The sequence below is a fragment of the Hemiscyllium ocellatum genome, chromosome 19, assembly GCF_020745735.1.
Source record: "Hemiscyllium ocellatum isolate sHemOce1 chromosome 19, sHemOce1.pat.X.cur, whole genome shotgun sequence".
Taxonomy (NCBI): Eukaryota; Metazoa; Chordata; class Chondrichthyes; order Orectolobiformes; family Hemiscylliidae; genus Hemiscyllium; species Hemiscyllium ocellatum.
The window spans coordinates 33379955-33396522 of record NC_083419.1 but is presented as its reverse complement, the minus strand read 5'-3'; the positions used below and the strand labels follow the sequence as shown (position 1 = coordinate 33396522).

Genomic DNA, 16568 nt, shown 5'->3' with positions numbered 1-16568 from the left:
AGACACGGGGAGAATGTGCAAACTCCACACAGACAGTCACCTGAGACAGGAATTGAACCTGGGTCTCTGGCACTGTGAGGCAGCAGTGCTAACCACTGAGCCACCGTGCCACCCTGATCAGGAACAGTTTTTTAAATGTTTATTTGGAGGCATCTTCCCAGACAATGTAACCATTCCTAAGAGTTCTGACAAGCCTTGGATCAGAATGGAGGAAGATGTTGATACGCTGCATTCTCTGCTGCAGACACAGCAGTAGCTACCATGCAATACATGAGTGGCTACGGGGACTATAGTGGGTGCGGCCTGCAACTTAGCTAAAACTTTTATGCAGAAATGGCTTTGTAGATTAGTATTCATTGCAATAGCACACCAATTTCAGCTGCAGATTCTTGGCTGCATCTGATGGGTTACAACTTTCATCTTGCTTCTTCTCTGTGTCATATTCCTTTCTGCCTTGCAAGGCTTTGCTGATAGCCTGATATGCCATTAAATGCCCTTTGGTAGCTTTCAAAATGTTTAGCACTTCTTTGTGGCATCTTCTTTTAGTCATTCCCCACCCTTAACATTTTATTTACATAAAATTTCATTCACCTAGCAGCAAAATTGACTTTAGCAGATGTTTTAAATGGAGCCTCCCATAGATGACCATTCAGTGACATATCAATAAGGTGTGAATGGCTGTTGTGCCCTTGTATTTCGAATAGCAGCAGTAATGTCCTTCATTCCAACCGAATTTGCACTGAAATCATGAATCATTATACAAATACAATTCGGTACAAAAACAATGTGCAATTAGTACTCAGGGCTAAGTGGCCTAGTGTTTGTAGTCCAGAAGTCGGGAATCACAGATGAGACAAAACAAAACATGTGGCATGATTCACTGATGACGTTAAACCTTGATCGCAACATGACAGAATATTTTGTATTCTGGCTTGTTCTCCTCTTTGAACTTTTACTGGGATATTGTCACAAATGGTTCAAGGACACTTTTAGAATTTCCACATTCCTTTGCAGAATATTAATAAAGTGAATAATTGCAAAGAATTAATTTCCGATCCTTATATCCCAAGAAATCATTCTAACAGTATACAGGAACAATCCGATATATGAGAAATGTATCTTTCGAAGTGTTCAAAGGCTACTGATTTGAACTCCTTGCCTAGAATTCCTATTTGAATGTTTTTCTGCATAGAACATACCTGTCTCCAAAGCTCATAATATAAGAAAAGAAAAATATTCTGAGATCTTGAAGTTAATATTTGTGATGATTAAATGATTCATCAAATCTCATTTCAACTGGATGCCATAACCAAAGCAACCCAAAGCAGTATCCTGGATGAAAATCAAAATTGTACAAAGTTGGCTGTAGAATAATGCTTAATGGAATGTTAGTTAGTTGATTTGTAATTGTATTTCTGACATGCTTTTGGACAGGTACATGCATTCCTATCCCTTTGTATTTGAGTTTCCTAACCATTGGCTATTTTCTGTCATGCTATCTATATTAAAAATCTTACATCTACACACAATTCCTGTCAAGGTTTTCCATTATAAATTTTTATGTCCACTAGACGGAGGATGTAATTACAGAATGACAAGTTTACATAGGCAGTTTCCACTATAAATGTGGACACTAGAATTTAAAATGGAAATACAGAAATAAAGAAAGAATGTGTGACTTTTAAATTGGGACTGAGTTATGTCTGTATTTTCTGATTGAAATTTCTTTCTCTGACCACGGATTCTACAACATCTGAGTACTATATGGGAATTTAACTCCTTGGCTAAGATATTTCTTTTATTCCCCTCAAGCATTGTGATGATTGTTAGGTACAAGTAATGTGCCACCTTCACTGACAAGATAATTACCAATGGCCTGTCTATCTGCTCGTTAAGACCTGAAAAGCTGCATATAGGCAAGTATCTTACCCTATCAGGCACTTGACCCTGACATACCAGATCACCAGATGTTATTGGGTAGGACCTTCTGGGTCCTAAAGATCATCTGTCAAGGCCTATTCCAGACTTAAGGATGGTAGTCACCTTGTTGGCTCCCTGGTGAGGCAGGAGATCAGGGAGGTAACATGTTGTGCCCCTGAATTGACCATTACTTGACCAATAAAGGTGGTTAATTGGTCGGACTGAAGAGGAAGGTCACCCACGGATCTTCTCACCCAACATTTAATTTCATAGATGGTAAGAAAAGGCACATTTCCCTCCATGTCACAATCACCCAATTATTTCCATTTCTAGTCACCTCCAAGGAGGGGAAAACCTGCCTGTTGCCTCCAGTGCAAAGGTAATTCAACTGATAATTTATGATCTTACTTAAAATTATTCTTTAGTTCTAAATGAAATGTTCATTGCTGTTGAAGTATAATCCATTGACTTCTATATTTCAATGGCTGAACCAAATTAAGTAAATTAATGAGCTCCAAAAATTACCACCAAATAAGTATATTCCTAAATTAAGCGAGGCATTGATGAAATTCTTTATACAGCTGGTCTTCTGTGAAAAACCTTCAGGCACAACACTGTTATGTTACAGTTTTACTGAATTGTCTGTGATGTTCAGGCGGTTCCTCATGTGTCTGAGACTCCCCATGTGGCATCAGTCCCCACTTTCAGTTTGAGTATTTGCAGAGGTGAGGAAGAAACTATTAGCATTGCAAGTCTTATGGTGCTCTAATAAGGGGCTCCAAAGTGTTTTGCATTCTTAAGTATTAAAGACTTGTTTTGAAGTACGGCTGCATCTAGAAATACATGATCAGTCCAGCAAATGATGAAATAAATCAGATAATCTATTCCTTTAATGGTGTTCCATTAAACAAATCATAGAATTGCTATGGAGTACAAGCAGGCCATTTGGCTCAACAGACTATTTCTATTTCTTTGAATGTACCATTGGATCCATCTAATTAGATAGATAAAGCTTTGATTGGGCTAAAAAATGGAAACTCTAGGCCTAAGAGTGGGGGCAGGCATGTTCAGTGATGACTAACTGTCTGTCTTCTTCAGTCAGAGAGCTCACAGTTGAGATCCAATCAGCTTATTAAGTAGTGAACAGTCAGCTTTTCGGCTAATCGATAAGCTTCATCAATGAAGTCCTGCTCCACTATAAGCTACCAGCATTCAAGTCTGGTAGCTTCTGAATCTTAGAGATTGTCCGGCAATGTAACAGTTTTCCAAGCACAGCACCCTGCTTTCTAATTCACCATTCAAATGGACTTCATCGCAAACAAAACTCATGATATTGTGATAAGCCGAGTTGCTTTATAACACTAAAGGTGAACTTTTACAAGTACGGAGCTTTATTCCTTTAGCTTTATATTTTGAGGAAGGTACTTTTAGAATTACTTTTGTTTATTTTACTTCCTATCTCATGCAATCTAAACTTTCTTTCCGTCCATTTGGTTTTTCTTCTGCACCTGATTTGAGGCTGAGTTAGTTATTCCAACTTGCAGTTCCTGATTCAGACTCCTTAATGATTTTTCAACCTAATGAGCAAAGGAAAGAAACCGTTGTTTACCTTGTTCACATAGATTCAAGATGTGTCCGAGACTATGTACTATTTCAGTCTTCCACTTTCTGTAATTTACTGTGCAAAGGCTGGTGAGAATTAAACAGGTAAGCTAATGAAATTCTAGCACATATTCTTCCCAGAGGAGAATCAGCATCATAGTTGATTCATTTTATTGAGAACTCACACTATACTGACTACAAGTGAAATAAAATAAGTGAAAACTTATTATGTCTCAAAGTATTTCTCATCGTTTAAATGTTGTGTGATTTTCACAAAACCAATCTCTCAAGCAGTAATAACAAGTTAATCTGGGCTTTAGTTTTAAAGAACGTTTGGCCAAAACACCAAAACTCCCCCCACTTCTATTGAATGGTTTCTGATCAGATATTGTTTTACAGGAAAGGCATCTAACACTTCTGTTTTACATCTAAATGGAAATTGGCAGCATCAATAAATATATGGTCACAGCCCTGTACTGTGCTTATGCTGTGTCATCAAGTTTGGACTGACAATCTAATTCATGTAAGGGTACCATGAACTATAACAAAATCAGAAATAACTGGAGAAAGTCAGCTGGTCTGTGGGATGAAAAGCAAAATTAATGTTTTGAGACCAGTGATTCTTCATAGAACTGATAGCAGCTCAAAAAAATTTTTAAAAAGGTTTTTTTTTATTGAAAATGGTGTTAGGATTGGTGAGGACAACTGGGGGCGTGGGGGGTGGAGGGGAATGGACAGCTGGAAATAGAGCCCAGAGAGATATATAAAAGGGATTAAGATTGGTAGACAGTGAAGTTTTGTATTGTTGATTTCAGTCTACGTATTTTTTAATATAACATCGTGATGTGCCTAGTCGTTAACATTCCTTTCTCCCAGTTTCTCCATCTCTGTCGCATCTCTTCTGATGATGCTATTTTCAGCAGGCAGTCCTCCGAAATATCCACCTTTTTCCTCAGCCAATGATTCCCCACTACTGTGGTCGTTAGGACCCTTGTCTGTGTTTGACCCACCTCCCACAATGGTCGTCTTTTCCTTCCCACAACAATGATAGGGTCCCCCGGTCCTCACTTACCACCCCACAGCCTCCACATCTAAAGGCTTTCCAATGGGATGTCTCAACTGAACACACATTCCCTTTGCCTCCTTTGGCAGCATTCCATAGGGAGGGTTCCCTCCAGATCACCTTGGTCCATTCTCTTCCATTTCCCAACACTTCCCATGGCACCTTCCAACACAATCTCAGGAAGTGTACTACCTCCTTTCCCCTCATCATCCAAAGCCCCAGACATATATTCCAGGTGAAGCTGAGCTTTACCTGTGCTTCATTCAATCCAATTGACTGTATTTGCTGTACACAATGTTGGCTCTTTTATGTTGGAGAAATGAAATATTGACTGGGTGACCACTTTGTAGAACACCTATTTTCTGACTATGAAAATGACTCTGAGCTTCTGGTTGCCTGCCACTCCAACACACTACCATGTTCACTGGTCAACATCTCTGTCTCAGGCTTGCTGCAGTGCTCCAGTGAAGCTGGAAAACCAACACCTCATTTACTGCTTGCGGACTTTGCAGCCTTCAAGACTCTGTATCAAGTTCAATAACTTTTGAGCCTGATCACATCCTCATTGTATTTTATCCATCCCTACAACCTATTCTTATCACGACATGGGTTGCTTTCAGCACAGACTACCCATTCTCACCTATTCCTAGCCCTCATTCTCGCTATTTCAGCTTCTCTTCTGTCCTGGCCTACTTTCATTAATCTCGATGTTTGTCTATCCCATTTATATCTCTCTGTCTTTGGCCTCTGTCTACAACTATATACTCACTTCTTCCCCTCCAACCCCACCATCCCTCCCTGCAAAAGCCTGTCTGCGGCAGAATGCAACTTTTTCTAGCTGCCATCAGTTCTGATGAAGAGCCACTACACTCAAAACGTTAACTTTGCTTTCTTCTAACAGATGCTGCGAGACCTGCTGAGTTTCTCTAGTGATTTCTGCTTTTGTTCCAGATCTCCAGCCCCTGCAGTTCTTTGTTTTATTTTGTTATACACTGTATCATTTGTGAAACCCAAGTCACATCCATTGGATCAGAGTTCTGTGTTTAGGTGAAGACAATAGGAGGAATCAGAGCAAAAATAAGATTTTTTTTTAAGTGTCCCATCTCCAAGAAGGAAACTAGAGCCGTCACTAACAAGAACGTGTGTGGTGAGAGTTGGAGGAGAGAAAATTGTGTGATATAATCAGTTAAAAACTAAGTTCCTACATCAAAACTAAGTTGAGTCAGTTTTACTACATGGTCTGAATTACAATACATGTTAACAATAAAAGCCAATAAAAGCAATTAAAATAAATAATCAAAATCCTCATTTTCTTCCTTTTGTCACTAAAATCCAAATCAAGGTGCAATTGTATCAAAGTTGTTCTGTGAAAATTAAAATAATTTTAAATCATGTTAAGAATTTTAAATAATTTTTGCTCTTATGTAACTTATTTGATTGAACCCATTACCAGTCATAAATAAGTGGTGGATGACAACAAAATATAATGAGTTGTTTGGTGGTGGTTTAAGGCTGCAGCCAATGGAAGGCACTCAGTTCCTCTTTCATTAGCTGTGTAAAGAAGCTGATGATATCATAGGACCCTGTAAAATTTGACGACAAGATTTGTCAGATTAAAAAAGCTGCTGCTCTGCAATTCAGTTTTCCAGAGTTAGGGACCAAGGTGTCCTGATTCAGAGAACCCCTAAAGTTGAATCTTGTAACAACAGCAAAGTGACAGCATATTGAATCATGGGAGAAACATTACTGCCATCAAAGCCATTCATAGTTTTTGTTCAGAGAAATATAGGATCTTATTATTTTTACTTTGCAGTTCTTATATATACTCTTTTGACATGTGTGGCAAGTTGTTCATTAATTGTGGAAATACTGCACACTCAAATGTAAAGTGAAAAGAAAAGTGCAAAGGTTTTATTTGGTTTGTAGTTATCTATTTGAAAAAATGTTGACCTTTCAGCTTAAAATAGCTGGATTATTTAATGTCAGATAATATTTTGAACAGTTAAGCAGAACAATATGTAATTACCAGCACTGCAAAACTTTCAGTTTTCTAGCATATAATATTTTTTTAATGTGAATCACAAGGATTTGGTGAAGCATTCTTCAGAATCTGAGTGAAGGCATACTCAATATTTAGCTTACACCAAAAGAAATTATAACAAAACAATTGTGCAAAAGAATTGATTTAATATTGTTTCCTTTTGGTCTTTCTTTCTTTTTCCCATAAATTATGAATGTTAATGACATCACAGAAAGTGACCATGTGAGGGAGCTGAATTAACAATACTGTAGAGGTAACGTTTAACTAAGGATGTTTCAGCAATTTATTTCAATTGTATGCTAATTCAATCTCTCTCAACACTGGGGTCAGTGGTGCCTTCGAGCTAGATTCCCTGATGATGCCATCCACAGTTGTTGAAACAAAAATATTTCATGAATTAACAGGGTCACTCAAAATATGTGTAAGCATCTGATTTTTAAAATAATGTACAGATAATGGGACATGCTTTATAATACACTGAACATTGTGAGTTTTCATGAGAAAGGTTGGTACTTAAAAATATTTCTGTGGAATACTTACATAACAAACTTAATGCACTGATCTGAAATGCGTTCTTTTGCTATTTCAACAGTAGTACTAAACTGTTTAAAAATGGGTACTACTCCATTAACATATCAGATGCTAGCATATTAAGCATTCATCTGTAAGCAATCTACAGCAGATTTTCAGGACCAATAATTTTTGATTTAGCAACAAAACTGATTAGAATTTTAAAATAAGGTAGAACATGGCTTTTGGCATTGTTGAATAAAATGCATACAGTTGCTCTTCTAAGTCAATGTGAAGATATATAGTAGTCCATTCTTGATGGTTATCTCTTTCTTGATTTAGTTGGTGGGTGTGGGCACTGTGAAAGTCTGGACCTTTTTCCCCCTCTATGTCAGTATAGCCTTAGAATTATTCAACAGGACATGTGCTGAATGATCTTAAAAAAAGTAAGATAATTCTGAGAAGAAGCACCTCTCCTCCAATCCTAACATCAAACAGTAACTCATTCACACAGAATCAAAGAAGTGTTATGGTGCAGAAGGCGGCCATTCAGCCCATCATGTCTGCATCAATTCATCAAATGAGCATGATACCTACTGCTGATCACCCTGTGTGTCATTTCTATCCAAATAATCATCCAGTCCCTTCTTGAATGCCTTGATTGAACCTGCCTCCACCATACTTCCATGCATTTCCCAAAAACTCCCTGTGAAGACGTTGTTTTTCATCACCTCACGTTTGCTTCTTTTGCAAATCATTTGAAGTCTGTGCTCTCTGGCTCCTGATCCTCTGATGAATGAGAACAGTCTACATTTTCCAGCCCCCTCATGATTTTGAAAACCTTTATCAGATCTTCTCTTCACTTTCTTCTACATTCAAGAGAGGTGGGTGTTCCTGGCTGGGCCAATATTTCTTACTTGTCCCTAGTTATGCTTGAGAAGATGACAGGCTGCCTTCTTGAGTTGCTAGTCCATTTCATGTAGTTTCACCCAAAATGCTATTGGCAGGGAACTCCAGGATTTTGACCCAACAGCAGTGAAGGAAAGGCGATATATTTCCAAGTCAGGATGGTGAGTACTTTGGTGATGGAGTTCCCATATATCTGCTGTCTTTGTCTTTCTAGGTGACAGTGGTCGCAAGTTTGGAGGCACTGTCTAAGAAGCTCTGGCAAATTTCTATACGAGACATTGTAGATGACACACACTGCTGCTACTGAGCAGTCAGTGGTGGAGGTAGTGCATGTTTGTAGATATGACATCTATCAAGTGGGCTGCTTTGTCAAGCTTCATGAGTGTTGTTGCAGCTCTAATCATCTAGGCAAGTGAAGTGTGGGTGATCGACAGTCAGGCGGTGAGTTACTTGCTGAAGGATTTCTAGCCTTTGTCCTGTTTTCGTACCTCTGTATTTATATAGATATTTTTATTGGGAATTTAACATTTTGACAAATTTACAAAAATAAGCAGAATTTTCAAGCACAAACATTAATATAAAAATAGATCTTAAATATATAATCATCAAAATTCAACTAATCCACAATCATCCAGAGTGTATAGTTGAGTCGCTTACATCCTTCAAATAAGAGAAAATGTTCTCTAATACACTCATAACAGTATGATAAAAAGGAAGTTATTTCCAAACAATAAGAACAAAAAAAAATTAAACATGTTTGAATGGAGATCTTCCCCCTTGTTCTCAGGGGGCCTTACTACCTTTCCAACGTTCCACCATATCCTCTCCCAAACAGTGTCCCACCCTCAACCCGGGCGCTCCTTAATAGGATTTAGATATAATACCGAGCTAGAGTTAACAGTGAGCGCTGCACCCCCACCCCTCCCCACCCATACCTGAGTATATCTGCTAGCATCAATGCCACGTACAAACACACATAACTATAAAATTACAACTCCAACAGATTACAGTTAAGTATAATAACATAGCAAGGAAGACAACCCCGCTCCCAGAGGCAAAAGTAAAGTAGAATAAAGTATCCATTTCTCCCCACGGAGTGTGGGAGAGGCAAGCCAACATAAATTGTCTCTTACGATTTATTTAACAGAGTCTAAAAGTTTCTTGGCCTCTTCCGATGATCTAAAATTATACTCGGATCCTTCGTGAGTAAAGCATAACGTCGCTGGGTAGCGTAAGGTGTATTGAATATCTAAGTCCCTTAAACATTTCTTCACCTCATCAAACGCCTTCCTTCTTCGTGCCAAAGCCGGGGAGAAGTCCTGAAATAACATAATCTTGGATCCTTCATGAATCATAGCTTTAGGATCCTTTCCAAGCTTTCTGGAGGCATCCAGGAGTATCTGCCTCTCCCTACAACTCTGCAGCCGGAACAGGACCGGGCGTGGGCGCTGGTTTGGGCCAGATCCGCGTACTGCGACCCGGTAGGCCCACTCCACCCTTACCCGGTCAGTTTCAGCCCCCAGGTTTAAAAGCTGGGGCAGCCATTGCTCCAGAAATACTACTAACTGTTCTTTCCCTTCTTGTTCTTGAAGGCCCAGCAATCGAATATTCTTTCTCCGATTTCTGTTGTCAATATCATCCATGTAGATTTCAAAGGCCCTGACTCTCTGCTCCAGAGCTCTCACCTGTTCTGCAGCTGTTTGAGCTGCAGCCTCGGAGGTCGTGGCCTTTAGTTCTGCCCCCTCCACTCGGCCCTGCAATTCTCCCATAGAGTGATTCTGTTTCTGCAGCTTTTCTTCGAATGCATTCCATCTCTGTCTGGATTCTGCGATGAAATTGACGAGTGTCGATTCCAATCTAGCAATCATCTCTATAAGGCCTGTTTTTACATCAGCTGCAGCCGGAGGAGAGGAGGGTGGGGGAGGGGTCTTTGTTTTCTGAGAACTGCGGGGTCCCTTTGATTTACTCATTATCCACTCAGTATTAGACTATTTAAATATAATATTCAGCAGCTAATTAAGATTAAAGAAATTTTTTGGGTGGTTTGGCAAGTGTGGTGGGGGCAGGAAACCCACTTTTCCCAGGTTTTGGGAAGGGCTCTGTAGACTCAGACTTGCTGAGTCGCCGCCATCTTGGATCTCCCGTACCTCTGTATTTATATGATTAGTCTTGTTCCGTTTCTGGTTAATGGTAATTCCTAGGATGTTGATAGTGAGGGATTCAGTGATGGTAATGACATTGAATGTTAAGTAATGATGATAGATTCTCTTTTGTTGGAGATAATCTTTGCCTAGCAATTGTCACTTGCCCTTTGTCAGCCAAGCCTGAATATTGTCCAGATGTTGCCGAGTTCAGATATGAACTGCTTTAGTATCTGAATGATTCTAAACATTGTGCAATAATCTGTGAACATCCTGATTTCTGACCTTATGATGGAGGGAAAATTGGTGTTAAAGCAGTTGAAACTGTTTTGGCCTAGGATACAAACCTGAGGAACTCCTTCAGAGCTGTCCTGGAACTGAGACGGCTGACCTCCAACAATCACAACTATCTTCCTTTGTGTTATGCATGACTCCAACCAGTGAAGAGTTTTTCATGATTAAAGGCAGCCTCGATGTCGGGGGCACACACACTCACCTCCCCAATAATGTATAGCTCTTTTATCTGTGTTTGAACTGGGACTGAAATGAGGTCAGAACCTCAATGGCCCTGGTGGAGTTTGGAGCATTGTAGGCAGTTTTGGGCCCTGCATCTAAGGAAGAATGTGCTGCCCTTATAGGGAGTCCAGAGGAGGTTCACAAGTAGGACGTCATTTGAGGAGCGGTTGAGGATGCTGGGTCTACACTCAATGGAATTGAGAAGGATGAGTTGGATCTGATTGAAGTTTACAGAATACTGAGTATTTCTTGCCATCATTCTAGTTAAGCATATCAAGGGCTTGTAGGGAAAATCTCAGGAATAGAGAATTCGACATTTCGAGCATAAGCCCTGATGAAGGGCTTATGCTCGAAACGTCGAATTCTCTATTCCTGAGATGCTGCCTGGCCTGCTATGCTTTGACCAGCAACACATTTTCAGCTGTGATCTCCAGCATCTGCAGACCTCATTTTTTACTTGTAGGGAAAAGGCAGGGATACAGAGGACTGGTAATTGCATTAGCCAAATTCTCAACTTCAAACTAGATAAAGTGGATGTAGAGAAGCTGTTTCAATTAGTAGGAGAGACTAGGACCTGAGGACACAGCCTCAGTGTGCAAAGAAGTGAATGCAGTGTCCTTTAGAATTGAGATAAGAAGGAATTTCTTCAGCCAAAGGATGCTGAATCTGTGGAACTCATTACCACTGAAGGCTGTGGATGCCAAGTCATTGAGTATGTTTACGACAGAGTTAGATAGGTTTTTGATTGGTAAGAGGATCAAGGGTTACAGAGAAACAGCAAGAGAATGAAAAGTATATCAGCCACGATGGAATGGCAGAGCAGACTCAATGCACAAAATTCTGCTCCTGTCTTATAGTCTTATAGAATCCAAACTGAGCATTAGTGAGCAGGTTATTACTAAGTGCCGCTTGATAATATATTGATCACCTATTCCATCATTTTTTTGATGATTGAGACTAGGCTGCTAGGGCGGTAATTGGCCAGATTGGATTTGTCCATCTTCTTGTGTACAGGTCATACTTTGGCAATTGTCTACATTGTTGGGTAGGTGCCTGTGTTAAAGCTGTACTGGAAGAACTAGGCCCTTTTTAAATTTCTCACAATCTTATACTCCACAACCATCTGATGAAGGAGTAGCGCTCCGAAAGCTGGTGCTTCCAAATAAACCTGTTGGACTATAACCTGGTGTTGTGTAATTTTTAACTTTTTACACCCCAGTCCAACACCGGCATCTCCAACTCATTAAAATTTCTTGACATGATAAGTTCTGGGCCACATTTTCACTCTTATTGTCAGAATATTGTCTGAACCTGAACCAATCAGATTTGCTATGACAATCTTAAAATCGAATTGAAGTCTTTCCAGTTTTTAGAATTAGAATCCCTACTGTGTGGAATCAGGCCCTTCAGCCTAACAAGTTCACATTGACCCTTCGAAAAGTATCCCATCCACACCCATTCCCCTGCAGTTACCCCTGGCTCATGCACCCAACCTACATATCCCTGAACACCATGGGCAATTTAGCATGGCCAATTCACCTAACCTGCACAACTTTGGATTGTGGGAGGAAACCCACGCGTACACAGGGAGAATGTACAAACTCCAAACAGACAGTCACCTGAGGCTGGAATCGAAATCAGGTCCCTGGTATTGTGAGGCAGCAGTGCTAACCACTGAGCCACCATGTTGTCCTTGAAGTTGAGGATTTGGCCAATATGACTATCAATCCTCTGTATCCTTGCCTCTTAACATGCCCTTGACATGCTAATTTTGAATGATGGCAAGAAATACTAAAGTTTAGCATGTTTAGCTAAGTAATATTTTTGTGATATCAAAACTCATGTTTCTCTCTTTCAAACTGCAGAAACCTTGTGATGTTGCGTAGTATGGTCTTGATATGTTTTTGCAGTATTAGAATCAATATATTGTTGGATGTACTTTCCTATATCGATGTCATGAATGATATTCACCAGAGATTTATAGTTGCCTTGAAGGAGAAAATCTTTTCTTTTAATTCATTTTCAACTCTGGCATTTACAGGATCTTTAAAATGATTCAACACGCATAGTTTAGTTTTCTTGCTAGCCATACCAACACGTCAAAAAGAAATTGTATTTCAAAATGGAGAGAAAGAACCGTCATGCAGAATGGTTGCTGTTATTATCTGCATCATTATTAAGACTGACAAATCACCTTATTTTATTAAAGTACTCAGTAGTCTTGTTTGCACCAATTGAATATCCCTGCATGATTGCCAGCACAGTAATAATCTTGTAATAATGCTCAAGTGACTCAGACTAGTTGCAACTAAAATTGCAAATGTTTATCAGCAGGTATATCCGTGGCTTCATAAGGCATGCCACACGTTAAATACTGCATGAATCATTTTAGTACCTAATACTGTGCAAAGTGATTGTGAGCTCTCATAATTTTCCTTCTTTTATATTCCAAGCAAGCATGCTACTGATATGTAATTAATGTAAATTAAAGCTGCAAGCTATGCTTTTCATATTGTTGAAAGGTTTTTCTGTGTTTTATGACCATAGTAATCCAGTGTTCTCTTGACTCATTTATCTCTCTTTAAATTTTTGTATCCCTTATTTGCAGTTTTTTTTTAGTAATATGATAAATAAGAATGACAGTATTTTAAGAAGGCTTTCTTTGTCATTGAGCTCCTGGGATATTATCTGTCATCCTGAGTGAAGCCTACTTCTGAAACAAATGATTCATTTTAAGATTTTAAATATTTAGGAAACTTCTATTTATTGCTATTCATTCTTAATGAAATGGATTGCCTTTTATTAAAGAATGCAGTGAGTTCATTATGTGCAGTTCATATTTAACTGCAGAAATCATGTCTTAAATTTTCTGAACATAAAAGAATTTATAAAGTTGTTTCCCATTGCTAAAATGTGCACTAAGATAATTTAATATTTTTGGTATTATGCAATAATATTTCAATAAATGTAGATATTTAGTGCCTGTACATTAAAAAAATTCAAGTTGGGTATATATAAATGTAATCTTCACTCACAAGGCAATGGGATTTGTTTTGTAGATTGCTAACTAAGTGCTTTATAAGAGATTTCTTGAAATAATTTAATACATTTTCACTAGTATTTTCAGTTAGGAAAAATTTTTGTTTACTAAATTGGTATGTAAAAGAACTAACCTTTCACAGAAAAACCTTTCCGTAATTTTTATTTCCGATATTCTATTTACTCCTTATTTTCTTCTGGTTGTGATGACTATTAAAACTGCAGAAATTATCTGTTTAAATAATAAATAACAAAACTGTATGGCTTACCAATAAGGTTGGAATAATAAGTTATTTTGCTGTGAATATTAAAGCGATCTGTACCTTTTAAAATTCAAAGTTACTCCTTTCATCGAAGAATGTAGCCCGAGAGATGGCTGGCAGGTTCAGTCACTTTCTAATGCAAAAGTACTTGATAAGGAAATTTTTTCACTGTGAGTCCCTGATGCATCTAATGTGTCAAAAATAATTAGGTTTTGGCAGATTTATCATTGCAGCACAACCCTTTCCTTGAGTAGGGCCTGGATCATGTTAAGCCTTGTTTGTGGGTGACAGCATTATTATTCTTGTTAGTTGCCCACTTCCTCATCATTCTGTTATGTTTGGAAATTTCCCACCTCAACTTGTGTTCCTCACCAGTGTTTTTCTTCATTTATTGACAGTTGGTAAAGATATTCATTAATTTAGAGTTAAAAACATGTATCATCATGTCTCGCTGAACTGCTGGGCTGAAGTTGATTAATGGCGAAGCCTTGCTGCAGGTATTCCTCTTGAGAAGAAGCACACCAGCCCTGCATATTAATGAAAGACTGCAGTTTCTATTAACAAGATAAAAAAGCAGGTCTTCTCTAGCTGGAGGGGTAGGGTATGAAAAATTCTAGATTATTTATGATATGGCATTTTTCACCATGTGCCATAAGTGAACTTTTATAGCTTTTTCAGATCACTGTGACCTTTCTGATTTATTTTTGGGAGGAAAAAAGGTAAACTTCAGGGGATAAAATCAGACATTTTAAACCATTTGACACTCGCGATGGTTTAATTGATGATGTAGCCTTTTTGAGAAATAATTATCTGCTGAGCATAATAAAACACGAAAACTGGGCTTCTGCCAACCAAATTTGTTAATAAACATGTATCATTGTTTCCACTTAGCTGAAAATATCACATTGTTTTATGTTGCTGCTCCTCATTAACACATCTTTATTTTCAAATTTACTCAGACAACCCATTCATGTCAAAGAAGAACCAATGAATGCAGAAGAAGATGAGGGCCCCATGTCCTTGGTAACGACAGCCAATCACAGTCCAGAGATAGAAGAGGACAGAGACATTGAAGAGGAACCTTCATCTGAAGACCTAGAATAAGATGGAAGTTCAGACATTATCACAACAGGGTCATGTTACAGACCTCCGTAACCACTCCGTGTCATTGGATATTTGGCAGACTTTTACTGTGACTATTTATTGAGCATGAGACAAGGAAACAGCCTAATGGAACTATCTGTGATTTCTACTGAGTACCAAGGGATGACAAGCATTGGAAATTGCTTGCTTTTTTTTCCAACTTATAGAAAATTGGATTGCAAAAAATACGTTTTCTGATAAACTTTCCTCTTTCTCTGATGGCTTGACCATATCAAATTGTTACCTAACTCTTACTGGTTGATGGATTGACCGAATATCGGAATGTCAGCTATATAGAAAGTCAATGGCCTCTTATACTGCCAAAAATAGTGTTAGCTTCATTAAATGTGAATTTTTAGTATACAGTAGCTAAAATAGATAATTTGCTGATCCAGTTCAAGTTGTTGTTGATTTTTAATTTGCACAGTAGTGTCAGAAAGTAGAATCACTGCCTGTAACTAGTTAAATTTTGGGGACAGATCAGATTTTGTGTTGGTGCCACCAACTATTATGTTTGTAGTTAGATATTACAAAACCACAGTAATTAGACTGTTGTGGATTTCTAAGGCAAATAAACACCTTAGGTTTCCAGTCTGTGCTATTAGTGTTGAAATGTAAAGTGCAATCTTATATGTTTTGAAAAAAAGTTCTATCATCTGTGTAAGTACCATATGGAAATTATGCTTTTCTGCATACTCTACAACAGTTCTCTTTACCTCCTTGTATTTAAGCTTTGTCTACCTGTAAACATATTCAAAGGCAACAGCTAAAACCAAAGTCAACTCTGACAATGGCCAATAGCTCAAAGACAGAAACAACCATTTTGATGGGCCGCCTTCTGTAACTTTAATTAGTACAAAGGAACATTTACATGAACTACCTGCTGTTTTCTGATGACCTCTGGGATCTTTTATTTAACCCTAAAGGAAAGTATTCAAGATGACAAAGTCAGATGTGTGATCTGCTGAGTCCAAAAAAAAATTTTCAGTGACAAATACTACACAGTAACAAAGTAGGAAGTTATATTAGGAACCAGCTAAATGTGCATCTTTGACCAAAACAAAATATATGTACTTGATGCAATTGCAGAATTTATATTGATGTTTTCATTTCACACTTTAAATAAACATTTAGAGACCAGTAATGAAGGTGAGATTATAATACTGATAAATTCAGTAGGCTTCATTTGCATTTTTTCCCGTACGGATAACAGTTTTTACTGGTGGCTTTGTAATGTTTTTGTAAAGCTTATGTCTTGCATGTTTTGTCTTTTTCCATGTTATGTTCGTCAAGAAGAGTTTTCAGATTTCACTTAAAAAATAACCGTAGTAACCAAACATTGAAAAACTAGTGAAGCCAAAAATTATTTTCACTTTTGAGTTCAAATGATCTGGCTGAGTTTAACAACGAAAGCAATTTTT

General features: G+C 38.2%; 1 protein-coding gene across 6 annotated transcripts in view; it reads left to right on the top strand.

The window, feature by feature from the left end:
• Nucleotides 1-15762, top strand: part of foxp2 (forkhead box P2) — a 798642-nt gene extending 782880 nt beyond the window's left edge. For all 6 annotated transcript variants that reach the window (XM_060839811.1, XM_060839807.1, XM_060839808.1 and 3 more), the window contains one exon: nt 14964-15762. In XM_060839811.1, the coding sequence (XP_060695794.1) occupies nt 14964-15108 (145 nt within the window). In that variant the 3' untranslated portion in view covers nt 15109-15762. The remainder of the gene's footprint in view (nt 1-14963) is intronic.
• The last annotated feature ends 806 nt before the right edge of the window (nt 15763-16568 follow it).